General features: G+C 41.9%; 1 protein-coding gene across 3 annotated transcripts in view; it reads right to left on the bottom strand.

The window, feature by feature from the left end:
- Nucleotides 1–8,368: 8,368 nt before the first annotated feature.
- Nucleotides 8,369–19,826, bottom strand: part of LOC131835656 (conserved oligomeric Golgi complex subunit 2-like) — a 36,199-nt gene continuing 24,741 nt past the window's right edge. For 2 of the 3 annotated variants that reach the window (XR_009355299.1, XM_059180087.1), the window contains 6 exons: nt 18,587–18,748; nt 17,387–17,449; nt 15,086–15,166; nt 13,380–13,483; nt 11,005–12,393; nt 8,369–10,181 (listed from right to left, as the gene is read on the bottom strand). Coding sequence is in view for 2 of the 3 variants with exons in the window: in XM_059180087.1 (XP_059036070.1) it covers nt 13,451–13,483; nt 15,086–15,166; nt 17,387–17,449; nt 18,587–18,748 (339 nt within the window). In the remaining variant the exon portion in view is untranslated. The remainder of the gene's footprint in view (nt 10,182–11,004; nt 12,394–13,379; nt 13,484–15,085; nt 15,167–17,386; nt 17,450–18,586; nt 18,749–19,826) is intronic. The other variant, XM_059180088.1, reaches the window with a different exon arrangement.

Genomic DNA, 19,826 nt, shown 5'->3' with positions numbered 1-19,826 from the left:
TGTATCATGCACAATTTTTAACTGCAATCCTCCTTTTACCTTCTTCCCTGTTGTTAAGACTCTCCTCTCCTCACCGCTGCCTTTGTCGCTATAATACCTGTTGACAGCCTGGTGCTCATCCATGAGCTCATTCGCCTCTATCCACGCACGCATGGGGCTCTGTCACTGCTTAACAAATATGGGCTCATTTTATCTACCTCTTGATCTAGTGCTTCCCGGTTAATAATCCCTCCTGCATAACATCCTTCTGTTTTTATCTTCATTTTTATAAAGAATGGCTGCTCACCTTTTATCAGGTGCCTTTATTTTTTATCAAATGCATTTATTGCTATGGTCTTAAGAGTTTTTTCAGTTAATTTAGTGATGAGGTAAATCTTATTGATTTTCTGGTCTTGAGCTCCCTTTATTTTCCTGGAATGAATCCAAGTTGGTCTCAGGATATAGTCCTTTGATAGATGCCTGACTTCTGTTATTTGCTAACATTAGTTCAGTTTCTGTTAACTAATCTGTCCTAAGACAGATTTGTTAATAGCTTCCCCTTTCCTCCCTCTCGGGTTTAGGTATTAATATTGTGCTCAGTGTCATCAAGTGAATTGACTTATTATTGTTTAATTGCCTGTTGCCATTTAACAGTAGAATGACAGTTATCCAGCTGCAAACCTGTCTGATCTTGGAACTCATCTTCTGAATTTTCCATTCTTGAATCATTTGGATGATTTTGTTTTCCTAGGAAATCATCGTTTCTTCTAGGTTATCAAATTGATTAGTATAAAGTGCCTTGCAGTTTAGTGATTCTTTTATATTATGCATTTGCTTTTATATCTGTTCCCAATCCTTATCTGTTTTGCAACTCTCTCTCTCCTTCTCTGTCCCCCCTTTCCCCTTCCCCCTTCCCTCTCTCCCCACCTCCTCCCACAACCCATCTTCCCCCTCTCTTATCCTTAATAGGACATGTGAAGTTTTATTATTATTATTATTTCATTAGACTTTCATAGAAACAACTTTGAGTTTATTTGCCCCTCATATTTTTTATTAGTTTAAAAATTTATCTTCATTATAATTACTTCCTTTCTTTTGATTGAGCTGCCCTTTTCTGATGGGTTTAAGTGAGTAGTTTCTTTTATTCAAAAAAATGTTTGAAATTGAAGACATTTGACACTAAAGTCTCCTTAGAGTATAACTTCTGGTGTCTTCTGTAAGTTTTGGTATGAAATAGTCTCCTTTCCATTGCTTTCAAGATTTTCTTCAGTCATCTTATGATTTTTTCTTTGACTGAAGACTATTTCTTAACTTGTATGTAGTTTCAATTTTTTGTTACCAGGTTATCTAATTCTGATTCTACTGGATTGTGATCAAAGAACTGTTCTTTAAATCTTTAATTTGGAAGGCTTGTAAAGGTTTCCTTTGTTGCCTAGTATGCAATTAATCTTTACAAATATGGCTTTTCTTAGGTGTAAGAAAGAAATGTTTTCCGAGGGAAATAAGGATGTCTCTTCTTTTTTTTTTTTTAAAGATTTTATTTATTTATTTGACAGAGATCACAAGTAGGCAGAGAGGCAGGCAGAGAGTGAGAGAGAGGAAAAAACAGGCTCCCTGCGAAGCAGAGAGCCCAATGTGGGGCTCGATCCTAGGACCCTGGGATCATGACCTGAGCCGAAGGCAGAGGCTTTAACCCACTGAGCCACCCAGGCGCCCCAGGATGTCTATTTTCTGTGTGTCCTTGTTTTTCCCTCCTTCTAATAGATACTCCCATTTGAAAAGCTAAAATTTTACCTTGTTATTGCATTTTTAGAGTCTGTAGGTATTATGTTGTTAGATGTATACCTGCTTATACCTTTTACATCTTCTTTCCAAACTCTGCCTTTAAAAATGTCCCTCTTCATCTTAGAACCAACTTGTCTGCGATGAATTTTGCCATTCCGGCTTTCTCTTTTGCATGGTATCTCCTCACCTGATACATTCTCAATCCCTTTTGCATTTTAAGTATGTTTCTTGAACAGCGTGGATCTGTAACCCCCCGATAGGAACTTTAATAGAAAAAGTCAGTCTGTACACATTTAAATTAATGATAAACAGTCATGATCTTATTCCTCCCATCTTATTTTGTTTGTTTTTATTTTCCCCATTTTTGATGTTTTTAATCAAGTTCATTCTTTTTCTACTTGATAAATATAGAAGTTCTTTGCATTTTTCGATGACAGCTTAATTGAGATATAATTCACAGGCCATACCACTCACCATCTAATGTGGACAATTTAATGGCTTTCACTATAGTTAACTATACTATACTGAACTACCTACACATTTTCATCATCCTCAAAAGAAAACTTTAGCCATCACCACCAGTCTTAGGCAACCGCTATCTACTTTCGGTCTCTGTAGATTTAGCTATTCTGGAAATTCCATATAAGTCAAATTATGCAATATGTGGTCTTCTGTGACTGACTTCTCTCAATCAGCAGAATGTTTTCAAGGCTCCTCTGTGTCGTGGCACATTTCAAAATTCTATTCCTTTTCAAGGCTGAATAATATTCCACTGGCTGGATGGATCACATTTTATTTATCTGTTTGTCAGTTGATGAACATCTGGGTTGTTCTCACCTTTTACTATTACGAATAAACCCTAAACCTTCATGCACAAGTTTTTGTGTGGGCATAGTTTTTTTCTTGGCTCTATACAGAGGAGTGATATTGGTGTGTCCTATGGCAACTCTGTGTTCAGCATTTTGAGGAGCTACTGAACTGTTTCTAATGTGGCTGTGCCATTTTCCAAGCCCACCAGCAATTTACAGGTTCCAGCTCTTCACATCCTTCCAACACCTGCTTTTGGGTTTTTTGATAGTAGCCATCCACGTGGGTGGGAGGTGGTATCTCACCATGGTTTTGATTTGCATTTCCCGAATGATTAGTGATGTTGAGCATATTTTCACGTGCTTATTGTCCCATATATTTTATATATACCTTATATGTATCTTCAAATATATATTATATATTTCTTATTTTATTATATTTAATACATATTTAAGAATGTAAATATATTTACATAAATATGTTTATATAAATATATGATAATGTAAAATATATTTATATATACATTTATATATTAATGTATACATTTGAGTATTGGAGAAATGTGTATTCAAGTTCTTTGTGCATTTTTTTAAAGATTTTATTTATTTATTTGAGCGAGATTTATTGAGAGAGATCACAAGCAGGCCGAGAGGCAGGCAGAGAGAGAGGAAGAAGCAGGCTCCCTGCTGAGCAGATAGCCCAATGTGGGGCTCGATTCCAGGACTCCGAGTACATGACCTGCGCCGAAGGCAGCAGCTTAACCCGCTGAGCCATCCAGGCGCCCCTCTTTGCTCATTTCTTAACTGGGTTGTCTTTTTATTTGAGTTGTAAGAATTTTTCACACAGTCTGAATGGATGTTCCTTATATATGACCTCCAAATATTTTCTCCCATTTAGTGGCTTGTCTTTTGACTTTGTCAATGGGGTCCTTGGAAGCACAAAACTGGGACATTTTGGTTGAGTCCCATTTATTTGTTTATTATTTTTTTTAAGTTGCTTGTACTTTGGTGTTATGGCTGAGGAGCCGTTGTTAGATTCAAGACCACTAACATTTACCTTTGTGTTTTCTTCTGAAAACTTTATCATTTTATTTTATTTTTATTTTTATTTATTTTATTTTATTTTTTAAAAAATTTTATTTATTTTATTTGACAGAGAGAGAGATCACAAGTAGGCAGAGAGGCAGGCAGAGACAGAGGGGGAAGCAGGCCCCCTGCTGAGCCGAGGGCCCGATGCGGGGCTCCATCCCAGGACACTGAGATCATGACCTGAGCCGAAGGCAGCAGCTTTAATCCACTGAGCCACCCAGGCGCCCCATTATTTTTATTTTTTAAAAGATTTTATTTATTTATTTGAGAAAGAGACAATGAGAGAGAGCATGAGCAAGGAGAAGGTCAGAGGGAGAAGCAGACTCCCTGTGGAGCTGGGAGCCTGATGCAGGACTCGATCCAGGAACTCCGGGATCATGACCTGAGCAGAAGGCAGCCGTCCAACCAACTGAGCTACCCAGGCATCCCGAACTTTATCATTTTAATGTTTACATTTATGTCTTTGATGCATTTTGGGTTATTTTCTCTGTATGGTGTGAGGCAGGACTCCTGTTTCATTATTTGCATGTGGCTGCTTGGGAGTAAAATACTGTTCTTACCCCCATTGAATTGTTTGGCACCCTTGTCAAACATTAGTTGACTGTAATTTATTTTCCTTTTTCTTTTTTCCCATTGAGGCATTTCACGTGCCATGTATATTATATTTCTAGGAAAAAAGAATCCCAGGATTTTCCCTCCTGCCTGGATTCTTCCTTCTTCATGGTGCATGATGCCAGAAGAATTTTTCCATGCAGTGAAACCAAACTGAGGGGATGGAAATATTCTGCCACTTTTCTAGATCTTTCAGTTATACAAGTCTAGGGCTGGTCATGCCACATTTGTTTAACTTGTCCGTGAGGTTCACAGCAGTTTTCCCAGCTCTGTGGTCATCAATAATTTCAAATTTGCCAATGTACTCATGCTTCCTCATCACATTGAGGAAATGGGACGGTGACTTTGGTGCAGGGCCTCCTAAGAACCTGGCCTTCGCCTCCCCTTTCAGCAGTGTTAATGTTCTTGAGGGCATCTGTGGGACATTTGTTCACACTGTTACTGCAGCACGGAAAGATGGCAGAAAAAGCTTTTTTCCCTTTTATTAATATTTGGTCTTGTTCTCCTTCCCTTTCTCATAACCGAATGCGTATTTTCTCTCCGTCATTTGAAAACTGCATACTGTTCTCCAGCTGTTTTCCCCAGAACGAGACCTTGTGTATCAAGAATCCTTATTTCACGGTTATTATACACAATCTTAAAGATTTATGACTGTCCTCTTATTTTACACATGCGTACACACGAAGCACTAAATACGGACTTTATCTGAATGGCTAAATGTTGGCCAAGACAGAAGCCAGTTGTAGTGGGAACTTCTAGGATAAAGATATAGTCTGAAGTTTTTGTTCTTTAAAAAAAGCCTTCATGGGGTGCCTGGGTGGCTCAGTGGGCTAAAGCCTCTTGCCTTCAGCCCAGGTCATGATCCCAGGGTCCTGGGATCAAGCCCCGCATTGGGTTCTCTGTTCAGTGCGGAGCCTGCTTCCCCCTCTCTCTGCCTGCCTCTCTGCCTACTTGTGATCTCTGTCTTTCAAATAAATAAAATCTTAAAAAAAAAAAGGTCTTCATATTTTATTAAAACTTTTAGGTGTCCGAATTCAAAAGGTTAACAATATAGTATAATAATAATAATAATATATCATCTAATAATAATATAATAATAATTTCTCCTGCATAGTCACTGCTGCACACTAGTAAAATGAGATGTTTCTTTTCTTTTCTTTTTTTTCTTTTTTAAAGATTTTATTTATTTTATTTATTTGACAGACAGAGATCACAAGTAGGCAGAGAGGCAGGCAGAGAGAGAAGGAGGGAAGTGTGCTCCCCCCTGAGCAAAGAGCCTGACGTGGGGCTCGATCCCAAGAGCCTGAGATGACCCGAGCCAAAGGCAGAAGCTTAACCCACCCAGGCGCCCCGAGATGTTTATTTTCATTTGGGATTATGGAGGGGCAAGGTGTTTTTGGCTCTCCTGCTGAAGTAGGGACTCCTGTCAGTATTGTCTCCACCTTTTTCCCTAATAGTAGCTCTGGAAGATGAAGACGTCCCTCCATCTCCCAGACATGAGGGTTTGACCAGGACATGAGATGGTATAAGCTCATTGACATAGTCTCATGAACTAAGCCCTGGTTTATTGGTCACAGTCGTTCTCCAAGTATTTTCAGGAGTAAACTTCAGGGGTTGCCCTTACTCTAATTTTTCTTTCTGAGATTTCTGACTGCAATCGCTACTTCCTGCAGTCACTCGAGGAGATACGAGGCATGTGGCAGCGCAACAGGTTTTCTTTCAAGATGACAGAATCCCTCTTGATTTCTGTATGCATCTCGGATTTTCATATACGAACATGGATTTTGGTGTCTACCCTGAGGAGATGATACGTACGGTGTGAGGCACACTTGTATTCTCATGACACGTCACCTGGGTTACCCAGAACTTTCTGGGCCTGGCAGAAAGGCAGAAACCCGGGTGAATTCCTCCTTGTTCCAGCAGGCTGTCAGCCCTCAAAGGCCTTCTGGATGTGTTTGTGCATCGCAGTGTCTGCTGTGTAAGATACAGAAAGAGCACAGTAGTTCAGGGGGAAAATATTTAGGAACACATTTTCCAGGAGGAACCAGGATTCAGTTTGGGTGACTCTTGACCGTTTTTCATCTTCTGACGACTGAAAGTGGTAGTTAGTCTACAGTCATGGTTTTAACATGCATTTCGAATGTAATGTTAGTTTCCATCAACATAAAACTATAAGAACTGTCTTCCTAAAGGGCATTCGTGTAAGGTCCATTATTTTCCAGCTTGATTAATAAAAACAAAATTTTTCTGTAATGCTTTCTTCCTACTCTGTATTAGTTTTCAGGACTGGATTGAAAGTGATTTATTGTGGATAGGGTTATACATGCTCGTGGAATTTTTTTCTGTTCCGGGGTTTTTAAAGGTGGCAGAGTTGACTTTCTGATTTTAATTCATCTTCACTAGATGAAGAATTCACAAATAGGACTTTTTCTTGAAATAACCATAGCCTGGGAGCGCTTGGGTGGCTCAGGTCATGATCTCAGGGTCCTGGGATCGAGTCCCACATTGGGCTCCCTGCTCAGTGGGGAGCCTGCTTCACTCTTTGCCTCCCCCTCTGCTTATGATTTCTCTAATAAGTAAATAAATAAATAACCTAAAAAAAAAAGAAGTTGTATTTGACTGGAGCTTCATGTGGAGTGACAGATCAACAGAAAGACAAAGGGATAGGAGACAGGAAGCAATGAAGGAAAACACAGAGGTGCACAGTACAGACAGATGTTCCTCGGCTTATGACGGCCTCGGCTTCTAATAAACCCAGTGTTCAGCTGGAAATCTCTTTAGTTGAAAATGCATGGAAAACACCTAAGCGACTGAACATCAGAGCTTAGCCCCGCCAACCTTAAATGTGTTGAGAACACTTACAGTATTGCACAGTTGGGCAAAATCCTCTAACAAAAAGCCTATTTCACAATAAAGTGTCTGGTATCTCATGTAACTTACTGAACACTGCACTGAAAGCCAGAACAGGACGGTTCAAGTGTGTTGGTTGCTGACCCTCGTGATCACGTGGTTTGCCTGGGGGCTGTGCTCGCTGCCCCTGCCCAGCATTACAAAAGAGGACCCTACTGTAGATCGCCAGCCTGGGAAAAGATCCAAACTAAATGCATATCACTTCTGCACTATTATAAAAAGTCAAAAAACCATAAACTGAACCAAGGTGAAGTCAGGGATCTTCTGTACCAGGTGTGTTAGGGAAGGTCAAGCGCTCCTGTCTGGCCAGGAACCATAGTGGTATGGGGGAAAGTTCCACAGTAGAAAGTTCTACAGTGGAGAACCACTAGGACTCAAGCACCAAGGGTCACAGGTTGCGCCAGGAAGACTGTGGGCGATGAGAAACCACGAGCGACTCAGGAAGGCTGCAGAGCTCTGGGCAGGTGGGACAGCTGAGGGCTGCAATGAAGAGGGACAGGTGGAGCTGGGAGACCAGGTGGGGAGAGCCCGCTACCCTTGAACAAAAAAAGGTGACAAAGGTCTGGACTGGGATGACGGAGATGGTGGAAGGTAATGGGATATTCATGAAACAGAACTGGAAAGCCATGGAAATGAAATAAGAGAGGGAGGGAAAACCGAACATGACTTTAATTGCCATCAGTATAAAACATGTTGAATTAAAATGAATTGGTATTTCTAGACCGATGATGACATCACAATAATGGAAGGAAACCAATTTTGATTTTGAACCTGGTTAAGGAGAAAGTATAGACAAGAGAAAAGCAGAGGCTCTGGAGTCACACAAATGTCACCGTTGAGATTCGTCCCCACTCTTCATTCCCTTCCCTGTAAACCCAGGCAAGCGACACCTGCCTCACAGCACTGGTAACAAATAGGGAAGAGCACATGTTCCTGGGTCAGACAGGACAGCCAGGGATCAGCGGCACATGAGGAGGTGACAGGTGGTCACTAAACTGAGCTCAGGTGCATACACAGCAGTTTACGTCACCTTGAGATGGCTCCTCCTGTGACCTCTCGAAGAAGGCGGCAGTGGTGAGGAACGAACTCCAGGAGCTTATTAGCATACATGATCTTCAGGCCATCCGGATGAGACTCAACAATCTGCACTACAATCACCGAGCAGAAGGAAGAGCGTTTTATTTTTATTTATTTATTTATTTATTTGTTTGTTTGTTTGTGTTTTGTTTGTTTTTAAAGCACCTAAAAGAGAAGTATGAACTATACACTACAGAGAAAAGAATCGAGTAAACCTTAAAAATGCACTTCGTCCTTCCTCCTCCCCACTCAGTATGCTTTCTAAACAGGAGGTAATTAACAACGGCACAAAAATCTAGGTCCCGGGATTTGGGAATACTGCTCCAACCCTGGGGGACACAGAGGCTGAGGGACAGAGACGGCCTGAAGCTAAAACATCACACACACTCATCTGCTTCCCTTCTGAGCTTAAAAGCGAAATACTGTATCTGCAGACAACAGCTCTGTACCATCTTCACCCTGGCCTTATCCTATACCATCTCCAGAACAGGGAAAGGGCTGAGATGGAAAGTGATGGAAGAAAACACATCGTATTTTGCTTTAGTATTTTATTTTTTTTTTTTGGAGAGGCTGAGTTGCAGGAGGTGAATGACAAGCATACAAACTTAAATTACAAACGTGGCCACAGTTCATTTAATGACACGGAAACGTAAAGTACTTCCCTAATTTAGCATATTAGATTCAGTTCAATGAAAAGGGCATAAATTAAATAACTAAAATATTTTCATTTAGTGACAAAGAATAATGTGATCTTTTTCACCCCCACAGAGAGAGCTATGAACTATATAATAGGATACATACAAAGAACTGACAGATCATTTACTTTTAGTAGTCCTAATGAAGCTGAGAAGATTACTGAAATTAATCCTTCAATTTCACTTCTATCACTGGGATACTGTCCCGTTTTAAAACTGGAAGCCTTTCATCCTGAAGTCATGGTGGGTAGCTTTATACTTACCGGACAGAAAGAACACTCGCACTGGCAGGTGACTGGAAGAAAGCCCTCAAACGCTGAGACTGGCTTCATGACTTCTGTCAGCCTGAACTAGATGAAACCAATGCTCTCTAAATGGGAAGCTGCTGATTGCTGGCAGCCTCACACGGTGCAGCCCATACTCCGGCTGCTCAGAGGCAGGATACACTGACTCCCTGTATTTAACTGTATCCTCATAGGTCAAGAACACTGGGTAACCAAGTTCCAGACTTAAGGTACTACCCCGCTAACTCGCCCTTAAAAGCCCTTTATCTTTGAATATTCCCTCCCTCCCACCTTCCTAGCCTGGCAAACTCCCCCATGGTCTTCAAGACTTAGGTCACATCAATTCTGCGAAGACGCCTCCCCTCACGGACTTTCCCTGCGCACAGAGCTGTCTTCCAGCTCCTCCAGTGGGCACAGGCGCCTTGGTGGGGTCACGCTTTTCGGCAACTTCATTAACATATAACTTAGGGAAATGGAAATTGACCTGAAAATGTTCTGATCCGTACCTTCTTCCTAGGCAAGTCCCTCACCCCTACTAAATTAAGATGATCCCTGAGCTATGGCATCACTGGAAGAGACCAGAGCGCATGCCTGATTCCTGCCATGCTGAGGGGCACCAAGCGGGAGCAACCTTTTCTTACAACCAGAAGAGCAGGAACTAGGAGCATCTTCAAGGAAGAGCCCTGAGCTCTCTCGCACCCAGTCAAGAAACGAAGCCAGATTAGATACTCTGTTTGCGGAATGAGGTGCATGGGGGCACAAACCTCATCCATGTACGGTTTCACCAGTACTTGACCGACTAACGCCTCTACATCCCGTGTCTTGTCAATTGTAGCGTAAGTCCGAAGGCAGTGCCATATGATGTCCACATTGGAAGTCTGAAGCCCTTCTAGCAGCAGGCCTCCCAGGGACTGCTGCAGCATGGCTGTAATGTGGGCTATACGCTGCAAGAACAGAGAGACCAGGAAAGAAGGTCCAGGCACAACAGTTTCTAAAAGCTCAAATATATGTGTATAATTTATATACATATGTGTTATATATATAAAGCGAGCCTCTAATTCTACCAGAATATATGTAAGATTAAAATCCCAACATTTCCTAGAGAATAACAATGAATCTCTTCTCCCCATGATTGCTTTCTTTCTTTCTTTCTTTCTTTCTTTTTAAAAGGTTTTTATTTATTTATTTGTCAAGAGAGAGCACAAGCACACAAGGAGGCACAGGCAGAAAGAGAAGCAGGCTTCCTGCCAAGCAAGGAACCCAAGGTGGGACTCGATCCCAGGACCCTGGGATCATGACCTAAGCCAGAGGCAGTGGCTTAACTGACTGAGCCACTGAGGCATGCCCTCCCTATGATTTCGCTGAAAGTAAGTCGGCTTCATCAAAGTGAAGTTTAGACAATTACTGAACGACAAAAAGTTATTTGCCTCTTAAGCTACGGAGTAAATCTGACGAATGTGCATTTAAACCCAGTCAAGGGCATTGGATAAATGAACTCTGACTACATCATATAATGTGTCAAGTTACATGAAATTCAGAATTAATTTTACTTGCATAGTTTGGAAACTACGCTTGTGTCTTTACACAAAATCTATCTAGTGTGACATAATGGAAGCAGGGTCCCAAGCAGGAGACACTGAAAAAAAAAATTCAAAGCTAGCTTCAAAATCCTGTAGAGTAGCAATTATCAGGGGGCAATGCTAGGTCAAACCAAAATCATCCAGGAAATTCGCAAACAGCAAATTGAAAATCGAAACCAACACTTACTGGTCTTACTTTGTCCAGGAGGCATGTCTTTGCTCTGAACAGTATGAAACTGTAACTGGTTAAATTCTGTGGCAATTCTCTCCAAAATCTCTCTAGTCCAGAGAGGGCTAGTAGAGACAATTAGAGAAGTGCAATTCCGAAAGTTAAAACCTACCACCCCCACCGCCCCCCATGCTTTACAGCTCTCAGGCACCTGCACCTGCACGCCATCAATTTTCAGGACAAACTGTCTGTGCAGCAGGCCCCAGGTGCAAGGGGTGAGGATCGGGAAGGTCGTAGAAGCCACCGACGCAGCCTGGCCCGGGCCACAGGGCCCAGGCAAGGGGATGGAGCTATTTTAGGTCAGTGTGGGTACAAATGCATGTTTCCACCACGTTCCTCGGGCTCTCCCATTCGTACCCTTCTTCTCCCTTCTTCTCCCATTCTCTAACCCCCTCCTCTCTCTTGCCCTGTCCTACTGTTCATACCCGAATCCCCCTCTTCTTCTCCGCCTGCCTCATTCTCCCTCCCAAGTACCTCCCCAGTACCAACTACTGCTGTCTCCTCGATCAGCTAAAACTGACCGCCTAGCAGTAACCTGGGAAATCGCTCAGAGCAGCGGAATCCAAGTTTACATTTACCCAACGGCAGAAAGAGCAAGCTCGGTGGGTCCGGGAGCTGGTGAGAAATCACTCACAGTGCATCTGCCATCAAGTGGACTGGATACACTTCCCTCTTGCCCCCCACATTAGAAATCGTCAACCCCATTCAAAAGGAAGCTGAACAGTGAAAGAAAAAAAAAACAAAACAAAACACAACAAAGGCCCCAAAGCCCCTGCTGGGCTCTATGAGGCATCCCACATCTGAGGATGGGCAGTCAGGTAGTGAGGAAACACACTGTAAGGAAACCCAAAATGTCTGGAGACCTGCCACGATGTGCCCCGTCCCAGAGCATCAGAACTGGTGTGGAGGGAAGGCAAGCGCTCCACATGACCAACACTGAAGCCTAATCCCAACCTCTACTGACTGATCCCATGCGCATGTCCTATTTATCCTTATCTCGGCATTTCTGGGCCTGGCAGAGCATGATGGATTTACCGTGCGCTGACGCTGCTCTGGCTTTCCTCACTCCAGAGCTCAGAGCTGCTCTTCTGGAGAAAAAAGTCCTCCAAGGTAATTCTGAGCAAGAAAGCGCACAATGTCTGTTTATCGAGGACAGTGTTGCAAAGGGACAGGATTGTAGACACAGAGCTCACTGAGGTGTTTCTATCCGAGGAGCACAGCAGCAACAGCAAAGATGGGAAGAACACTGGAGGGCCAGCTCCCCAGGGGCCGAACGTGGACATGGCTGGAGGGGCTGCAGGCACTGCCAAGTGCCGCAGTGAAGCAGAGCCGCTGGAGACACACGGGCTGCAGAAGGGCCGCGTACAGACTGTCTGCTAAGTGTGGACGAATGGGGGCAGAAGCACAAGTGCTACGGGCTAGAGACACAAGCAGAGTGGAGGCTGACCACTTAGTTGAATGCCTTGATGTGAAAGGGGGCAGAGACCTAGGACCAGAGAATCGCTTCCTTTGGGATGTGTCCGTTCTTAATCTCCATCATGAGACATGTGGAGCATATGGTCTCTCAAGTTCCTTCCAAATCTAAAACCTTAATTCCTAAAATTTAGAAACCTAACTCCGCCTGCAGGGGGAGGGACTGTTAGCCTCACACAACAGAGCATGCAGGGCACCAGGTGACCTTGACGCAGGCAGCCCAGCTGGTATGTGCAGGACCAGCCCGGGCTACTCCCACTGCACCACTGTGCGTCTCATGGTGCTGACAGGACCTAACTACTCATTTTCTGAGTCACTCATCTACCCTGGCTGATTGAAAATTCACACCAGGAAGGGAACAAGACAATCACAGTATAACAAAGAGAGCCATCATCTTTTTCCTATTTCATAAGCTTTTTCTTTCCTGTTTGTAAATTTCAACTGGATGTGTCCTATACTGTTTCATAATAATATAATGCTGGTGCAAAATACATCAATGGTAATACTCTGGGCATGTCTAGGAAAAAAAATGAGATGGAGAAAAACCAAGATGAATGGTAGGTATGCCTTAAAGATCAACAGGACTTTGCTACTCCTCAGGGAAGGTGATTCCAAATATCCTTTTCCACTGCAAGCATGATGACGTGTTGGAACTGTGGTCTATAACCAAAGGGTTTATAGGAACGTGTTATAGATTTCACCATTTCATGCTCTCCACTCTCCTGGAGCTACATTCTAGCCACAAACCTGGATTTTCTTCTTGTTCAGAAATGAATTCTAACTAAGCCGTCCCCGCCTAATTAGACTGGATGTGAAGTAATAATTTATGTGCTACTTAGTTAAAAAAAAAAAATGCTTACCTGCTTGCTTCTAGTGCAGAGGTTTCTTTAGAACTTTGTGAATTTAAGATTTTTTCAATCTTTTCAACTGATCAAATAACTTGTATAAGCCTCAACACACACATCTATAAAAATAAAAATTAAGCAAACAAAAAACGTCACCATCTTTACTCTTAATCATCGTTATTTCCCATGCTAAATGCAGGAAAATCTAAGACCAAAAGTTAACTTCAAATATATAGGGCATGCTATATTTTGAATATTTCTATGAAACACAGAATTCTCAAGAATTCAAATCTTAATTCTAGAATAAGCATACTTCCATATTCTATTGCAAGTTTATAAAGAAAAAAAAAAAAAACCTAGACTTTGCTTTCTCATATTCTATACTCCTATTTCTTCTTTTCCCCATCCTGAATCTTTCTATGGGTATTTCTTTCCTATTTTTTTAAAAAGATTTGTTTATTTGAGAGAGAGAGAGAGAGAGACTGCATGTGTGTGTGCAGGGGAGGGGCAGAGGGAGAGAATCTCGAGCAGACATCCTGCTGAGCACAGAGCTCAATGTGGGGCTCAATCTCATGACCTGAGCCAAAATCAAGAGTCGGACGTTTAACCAACTGAGCCACCAGGCGCCCCTCCATTTGTTTTCTTATGGCCCTTTATTCATGTTTTAACCTTGGCTTCCGATCGTACTGACCGTCTCAGTTTACATGTGCATATACCTATATGGCCAAGCACCAAATCATTAAAGACCTTTTACACTACAAATATTATCAAAGAGGTTGAGGAACATTATGAAAACTCTCATCCTTAAAGAACAAAAAAATACAAAGTCATCCATTCAATAAAATAGTTACTGAACACCCCTGGGAGCTCGACATTCATTCTGACGGGGGGTGGGGGAGGAGGGGAATACGAGAAAATAAAGCAAGAAATACACCCTGCTCTCATAAAGCTTACTGTTTTGTCTGGAAGCACATGACAAGCATTCTTTGGATAAAAGCTGTGAGGAGATCCAGAGGCGAATTAAATAGAAGATCCCTCAAACAGGCTCTCTCCCCACTGAGATTTTAACAAATATGCTAATAATACACATAGAAAACATTGTACAGAACAGCAGGCGAGAGTCAGAAGCCCAGACTCCCAATGCCCGCTGTGCCCCTACATCATTATGATCATGAATGACATCGGGGACACTTGAAACTGGAGATAGCACTAAGGGGCATACTCCCGGGGTGAGCCCTCAGATGTACAGAGCCGTTGCCTGTCTCACACACCTGAAACTAAGCCAACACCGCATGCTAACTACTGGGAATCGAAAAAATTAAAGTGAACACCAGAACATAAAGAACACAGGATCAGAAAATAACAACAAACCTACGGCAGAATCCTGAGTTTGCTTTGGAAAGCCCACTTCTCCCCTAGTCTCTAATATAGGCCTATTTTCTTTACAGGGCCGCTGACAATTTATACAGTCGTTAACTGTCAAGTGCTGCACCGACAACAGTTATCACTGTTTCTTGTTCCGGAAAAAGTGGGTGATCTTGAGATCGTGTGGGTACCTCTAAAATTCTGTCTTATTATTTCAGGTAGATAACGTGACATAATGCATAAAATGCACATGCGTGAGAGCTTTGAAAAAAACCTGAATAGTGCTGACAAGCTCGTAGAGACAAGAGGAGAGGGCTTCAAATGGCAGGCAGCATAAGAAATCTACTGGAGGGTACCTTTTTCTTCCTTATGTCCTCTTGTTTACACATTCGTTCATCTACTGCCCGAATTCCTTCACTGACAGATGACCTGAGACTCTTTAAAAGAATAATAAAAAAAACATATTACAGACATTGTTTTGTCACATTATCAAGTTCCTACATCTCATTCAATTCCACAGAACTTAATACCTGTGCACCAGTACTATGCAGATATTGTCCAAAAAAAAAAATGATATACCAGACACAGTTACTGTTGAGGGGACTCATGATCTGGGGGCATAATGACACGAAGGCAGGGTCGCATGGCCAGAAGAAGAATGACACATATACAGTGAAAGTTAGGGGGATGAGGGGGCTTAGAATGGAGAACAGATAATATGAAGCAAAGTACAGGAGAGTCTGGAAATGCGACGGGGCTCGAATCAGACTCTGAAAGCCATGTGTACACAGCTGCCGAGGTAGGTAGGGGATGGGGAGAAGATGTTAGTGCAGACACACTCAGGGGCAGGGTCAGACAGGCACACAGCCATGTGCACTTCAGGCTTCCTTCTGGAGAGAAGCAGAAATAGGAATGGAGGGCCAACTTCACTGAGATGAGGTCTTTAGATTCTGCCTATTTTGGAGAACGAGAGAATGTCAAAGCACTGATGCATGATGATGAAATGTGGGTATGGAAATACCAGGAATCAAGAATGAAGAACAGAAGACCAGAAAAAGGCAGAGCGCAGAGGTGGAGAAACATGCCCAGAAGCTAATGAATAAAGAGATAATTAGGAAGTAGGGCCAAAACAAAGGTTAACAGAAACAACTAGAATGAAGTAGGCATATCACAAAAATTCCACAGGAAGGTGAATTAATTCACTCCATCAACATTATGAAACCCCTCCTGGACGTCAGTATTGTGGCAGCCCACAGGGATACAATGAAGACAGATATAGTCGGATCCCTCAGTGGTCTGAGAATCTCACAGAACAGCTTCAGAGTTGGGACCAGAAAGGCAGGTCAGGCCTGTGGCTGAGCAGGACCAAAGTGGCCATAAAGACAGGCCATGGAAAAGGGAGGGGATACGGTGATGGCAGGGGGTGAGGCGGGACGGGAGCCTGTGTGAGTAGAGCAAATCTGCCTCTAGGGAGGGGGTTTGAGAGAAGAGTGGGAGGCCAAAGGAAGGCTAGGCTTGGGAAACAACACCACTATGAGGCCCCGGGAGGAAGAGGCACACCAAGGAGGCAGTGGGAGAGCCCCACAGCGGCTGGTGTGGAATCCAACAGTGGACCACGAAAATCCCTTCCATTCCAAGAAAAAGTACCTTTAACAAGATTTTGTAAAATTCAAATGAGACATAAACCATGGAAAGTATTGGCTACCTCAAGGCACAACTCAAGATTTTTACCTATTTCACGAACTCTTTCCTGCCTGCCCCTCCCCTAGGCTTCTCAGCACTGATATTTCCGTGACTCTGCATTTTTCTTGGTTCTAACCATGTACTGTGTCTTCCCTTAAATTATGTTCTCCTTATATTCTCTCTAGGATGCAGGCACTGTTTAAGGGGAGGGATGCACGAGGCCACTAAAGCTAGAGGAGACACACAAGGAAGGATGGTGTCGTTTATGACAAGTTTACGACAGGGCATCAGAACGGACAGAGGCCAGAAGTCAGGGCACCAGACACAGATGGGGGGGGCGGGGGGGGGAGACAGGGCAGCACAGTTTTCTGTTAGAAGTGATGCCACAATTCCCCCTCCACTGTTCACCCAGGTGGAGTTCCTATTCCCAATGGCTTAGAGGTGGGGAGTCCCATTCCCACAACAGAGATTTTTCTGAGAGAACATGCAAATGTAACACTTATTAAGTATTACATTTTATTTATATTATCCTTCAGTTCCATTAAGGATTACACAGTTTTTGTAGATCAGCCCAGGAACCTAATCACACGTAGATTACGTGTGTGTGTGTGGGGGGGGTATTTACAAGATTACAAAATGTTAAAATACAAGTCATTCGTAAGTTAGAAACCACTTACATATGACCAAAGTGGCATTAATAAGTTGAATTTGGAAATATGCTTCCTCTCCCCTGACATCTTAAGGTTGTCTACTCTGAGAATATGTCTTCTTCAAATCGAACATGTTTTTTGAGGTTTTTAGCATATGCAAAAACAAAATCATTTACAACTCTTCTGAAGGTGAATATTATAATCATGAACCGTTACAATAAATCCACCAGTACCACCCAACTAACAGATGAAAGAATTCTTAGAGAAAAGCCGACGAGGACAACAGGCATCACAGCAGACTGTTTTCATTAATTGGGGACTTACCAGAACTTCTCGTAACTGTCCCAAAGGCACAGAAAGTTGATTGAGGGCTTTGTCCATGCCAACCTAAAGGCAAAACCAGGTTGGCACAAACACATCACGATAAGGAGTAATAGTGATGTATCTATTTAACGATCAAAGCAGTACCAGAGTTAAGTTATTTTTTTGGCACAACCGTATTTTGCTACATAACTAGATAAACAACAGAAGTGTTATTTGGCCATTAATGTAGTTCATAGAATATGAAAAAAATCTGTTGAAATACATGAAACTATAAAAATAAGGGAAGTCATGAGAAACGAAAGTTTCCTTTAGAACAATTTGCCTTTAGATGACATTTTAAATGAATGTGAAAAATTTTCACAGAAGGTGAACAGTTCTCTGTCTGTAATTGATGATACTCAGCCAGCTGATGTGAAAGTCTGACGGGCTACGTCTCTCTTAAACATTATTATGAGCCTTGAGAAAAATAGAAATTAAACAGAAGTAAAATTTTCTAGGTTTTAAATCCTAATGGGATATTTATCTTAGTGGTATATTTCCCAAAAGCAAATGTGCATTATTAATTTTAATGCTTCTTGAAATTCCCATGGAGCTGCAACTTTCTGTGCTTCTCTGGACAAACAGATTTAAAACAAAATGAAGCATCAACAAGGAGACTTTTCTGCCAAGTAACAAAATTCAACATTTCTAAACGGCTTTTACAAACAATTGATAAGCTCACTGCAAATCATTCTTATATTTTTATAAAACCAAACTTTTTAAATATCAATATTGGCCAATGTTCCCTCAACCTAGCTCTGGCTAAAAGATATACCTGGGAGTAAATTAAACATTGTAAGAGTGGTGGACATTTGCTCCTACAAATTAGTCTAAATCAAGGAACACTTCAGGGTAATCACTTCGCAACTAATAAAACAACCCCTTGGGTATTATTATCCTTTACTTTTCACTGTTGACTAATGAATTTGAAACATAATCAAACTAGAGCACCCTTAAATGAATAAAAACTAAAACAAACAAAAGATGTATTCCAAAAAGTTTAGTTCTTTTATTAATGAAATTGGTAATTTCTTCAAGTTTCTGGTGGGGTTGTTGGGGTAATCAACTAAAAGGTTTCTAAAAACTCTGCCCTTTTAATAAATATGAAGGAGAGAGAAAGTGTGTGTGTGTGTGTGTAGGACTTGTGAATTTCAGGTTTACCAAGTTTGTGGAAAGGTGGACAAAATCTGCATAATCCTTGTTGATGAGCTCGACCATGGCTATTTTAAGAAGTTTATAGTAGAGTTCCAGATCTCCTCTTAGTTCCTCCAGCTGGACACGCTTCCTACAGTCAGACACAAAGTGATCGACGTCGAAATCTTCCTGAAAATCAAACCAGAAAGAAAAAATGATTGCACTGATACCACATTTTACATAGAAAAATAAGATCAGAGAAAGAATAAGAGGCCGTATTACTGCAAGGGAACACACACAGGGACATCAGGGGGTCTGCTCACTTCCTAAGATTATGGGAAAGAGGGCCCCTCACCAAGACCATTCTCTCCTGTTGCCTAACTCTACAGGCATTTTATTTCTTTTAATTATACATTTCAAAGAGGCTCTTCTCAAAATAGAAACAGCTTTTTCTTCTTAATTTTAAAAGTAACAAATGTTCACTGTCAAACTTTCAACCAAGCAAGAAATACTTATGTAAGAGAGAAAAAAAAAATCACCCACTCTCTAATGCTCTGCAGTTAAGCACTGTTAATGTTTATTTTTCTTCACTATTTAACACAGCGATTCACATCCTTCCAGACTTTGCTTTGGTCTTTCTCTTTACTTTTTTTTTTTTTTTTTTAAGATTTTATTTATTTGAGAGAGAGAGACGGAGAGAACAAGTGGGAGGAGGGGCAGAGGGAGAAGCCAGCTCTCTGCTGAGCTGGGAGCCTGATCCCAGGGTTCATTCCAAGACCCTGAAATCAAGACCTCAACCGAAGGCAGACGCTTAACTGACTGAGACACCCAGGTGCCCTAGTCTGTCTCTTTAAAATATAAATTACTTTTGGGGTGCCTGGCTGGTTCAGTGGGTTAAGGCCTCTGTCTTTAGCTCAGGTCATGATCCCAGGGTTATGGGTTCAAGCCCCGCATTGGGCTTTCTGCTCAGCAGGGAGCCTGCTTCCCTGTCTCTCTCTCTGCCTGCCTCTCTGCCTACTTAAGATCTCTGTCTGTCAAATAAATAAATAATTTTTTTTTTTTTTTGTGGTATCTTTTTTTTTTTTTTTTTTTTTATTTTTTTTTTATTTTTTATAAACATATATTTTTTATATACATATATTTTTATCCCCAGGTCTGTGAATCACCAGGTTTACACACTTCACAGCACTCACCAAATCACATACCCTCCCCAATGTCCATAATCCCACCCCCTTCTCCCCAACCCCCTCCCCCCGGCAACCCTCAG

Source organism: Mustela lutreola, chromosome 7 (assembly GCF_030435805.1).
Source record: "Mustela lutreola isolate mMusLut2 chromosome 7, mMusLut2.pri, whole genome shotgun sequence".
Classification (NCBI taxonomy): Eukaryota; Metazoa; Chordata; class Mammalia; order Carnivora; family Mustelidae; genus Mustela; species Mustela lutreola.
This window is presented reverse-complemented; position numbering and strand designations above follow the sequence as displayed.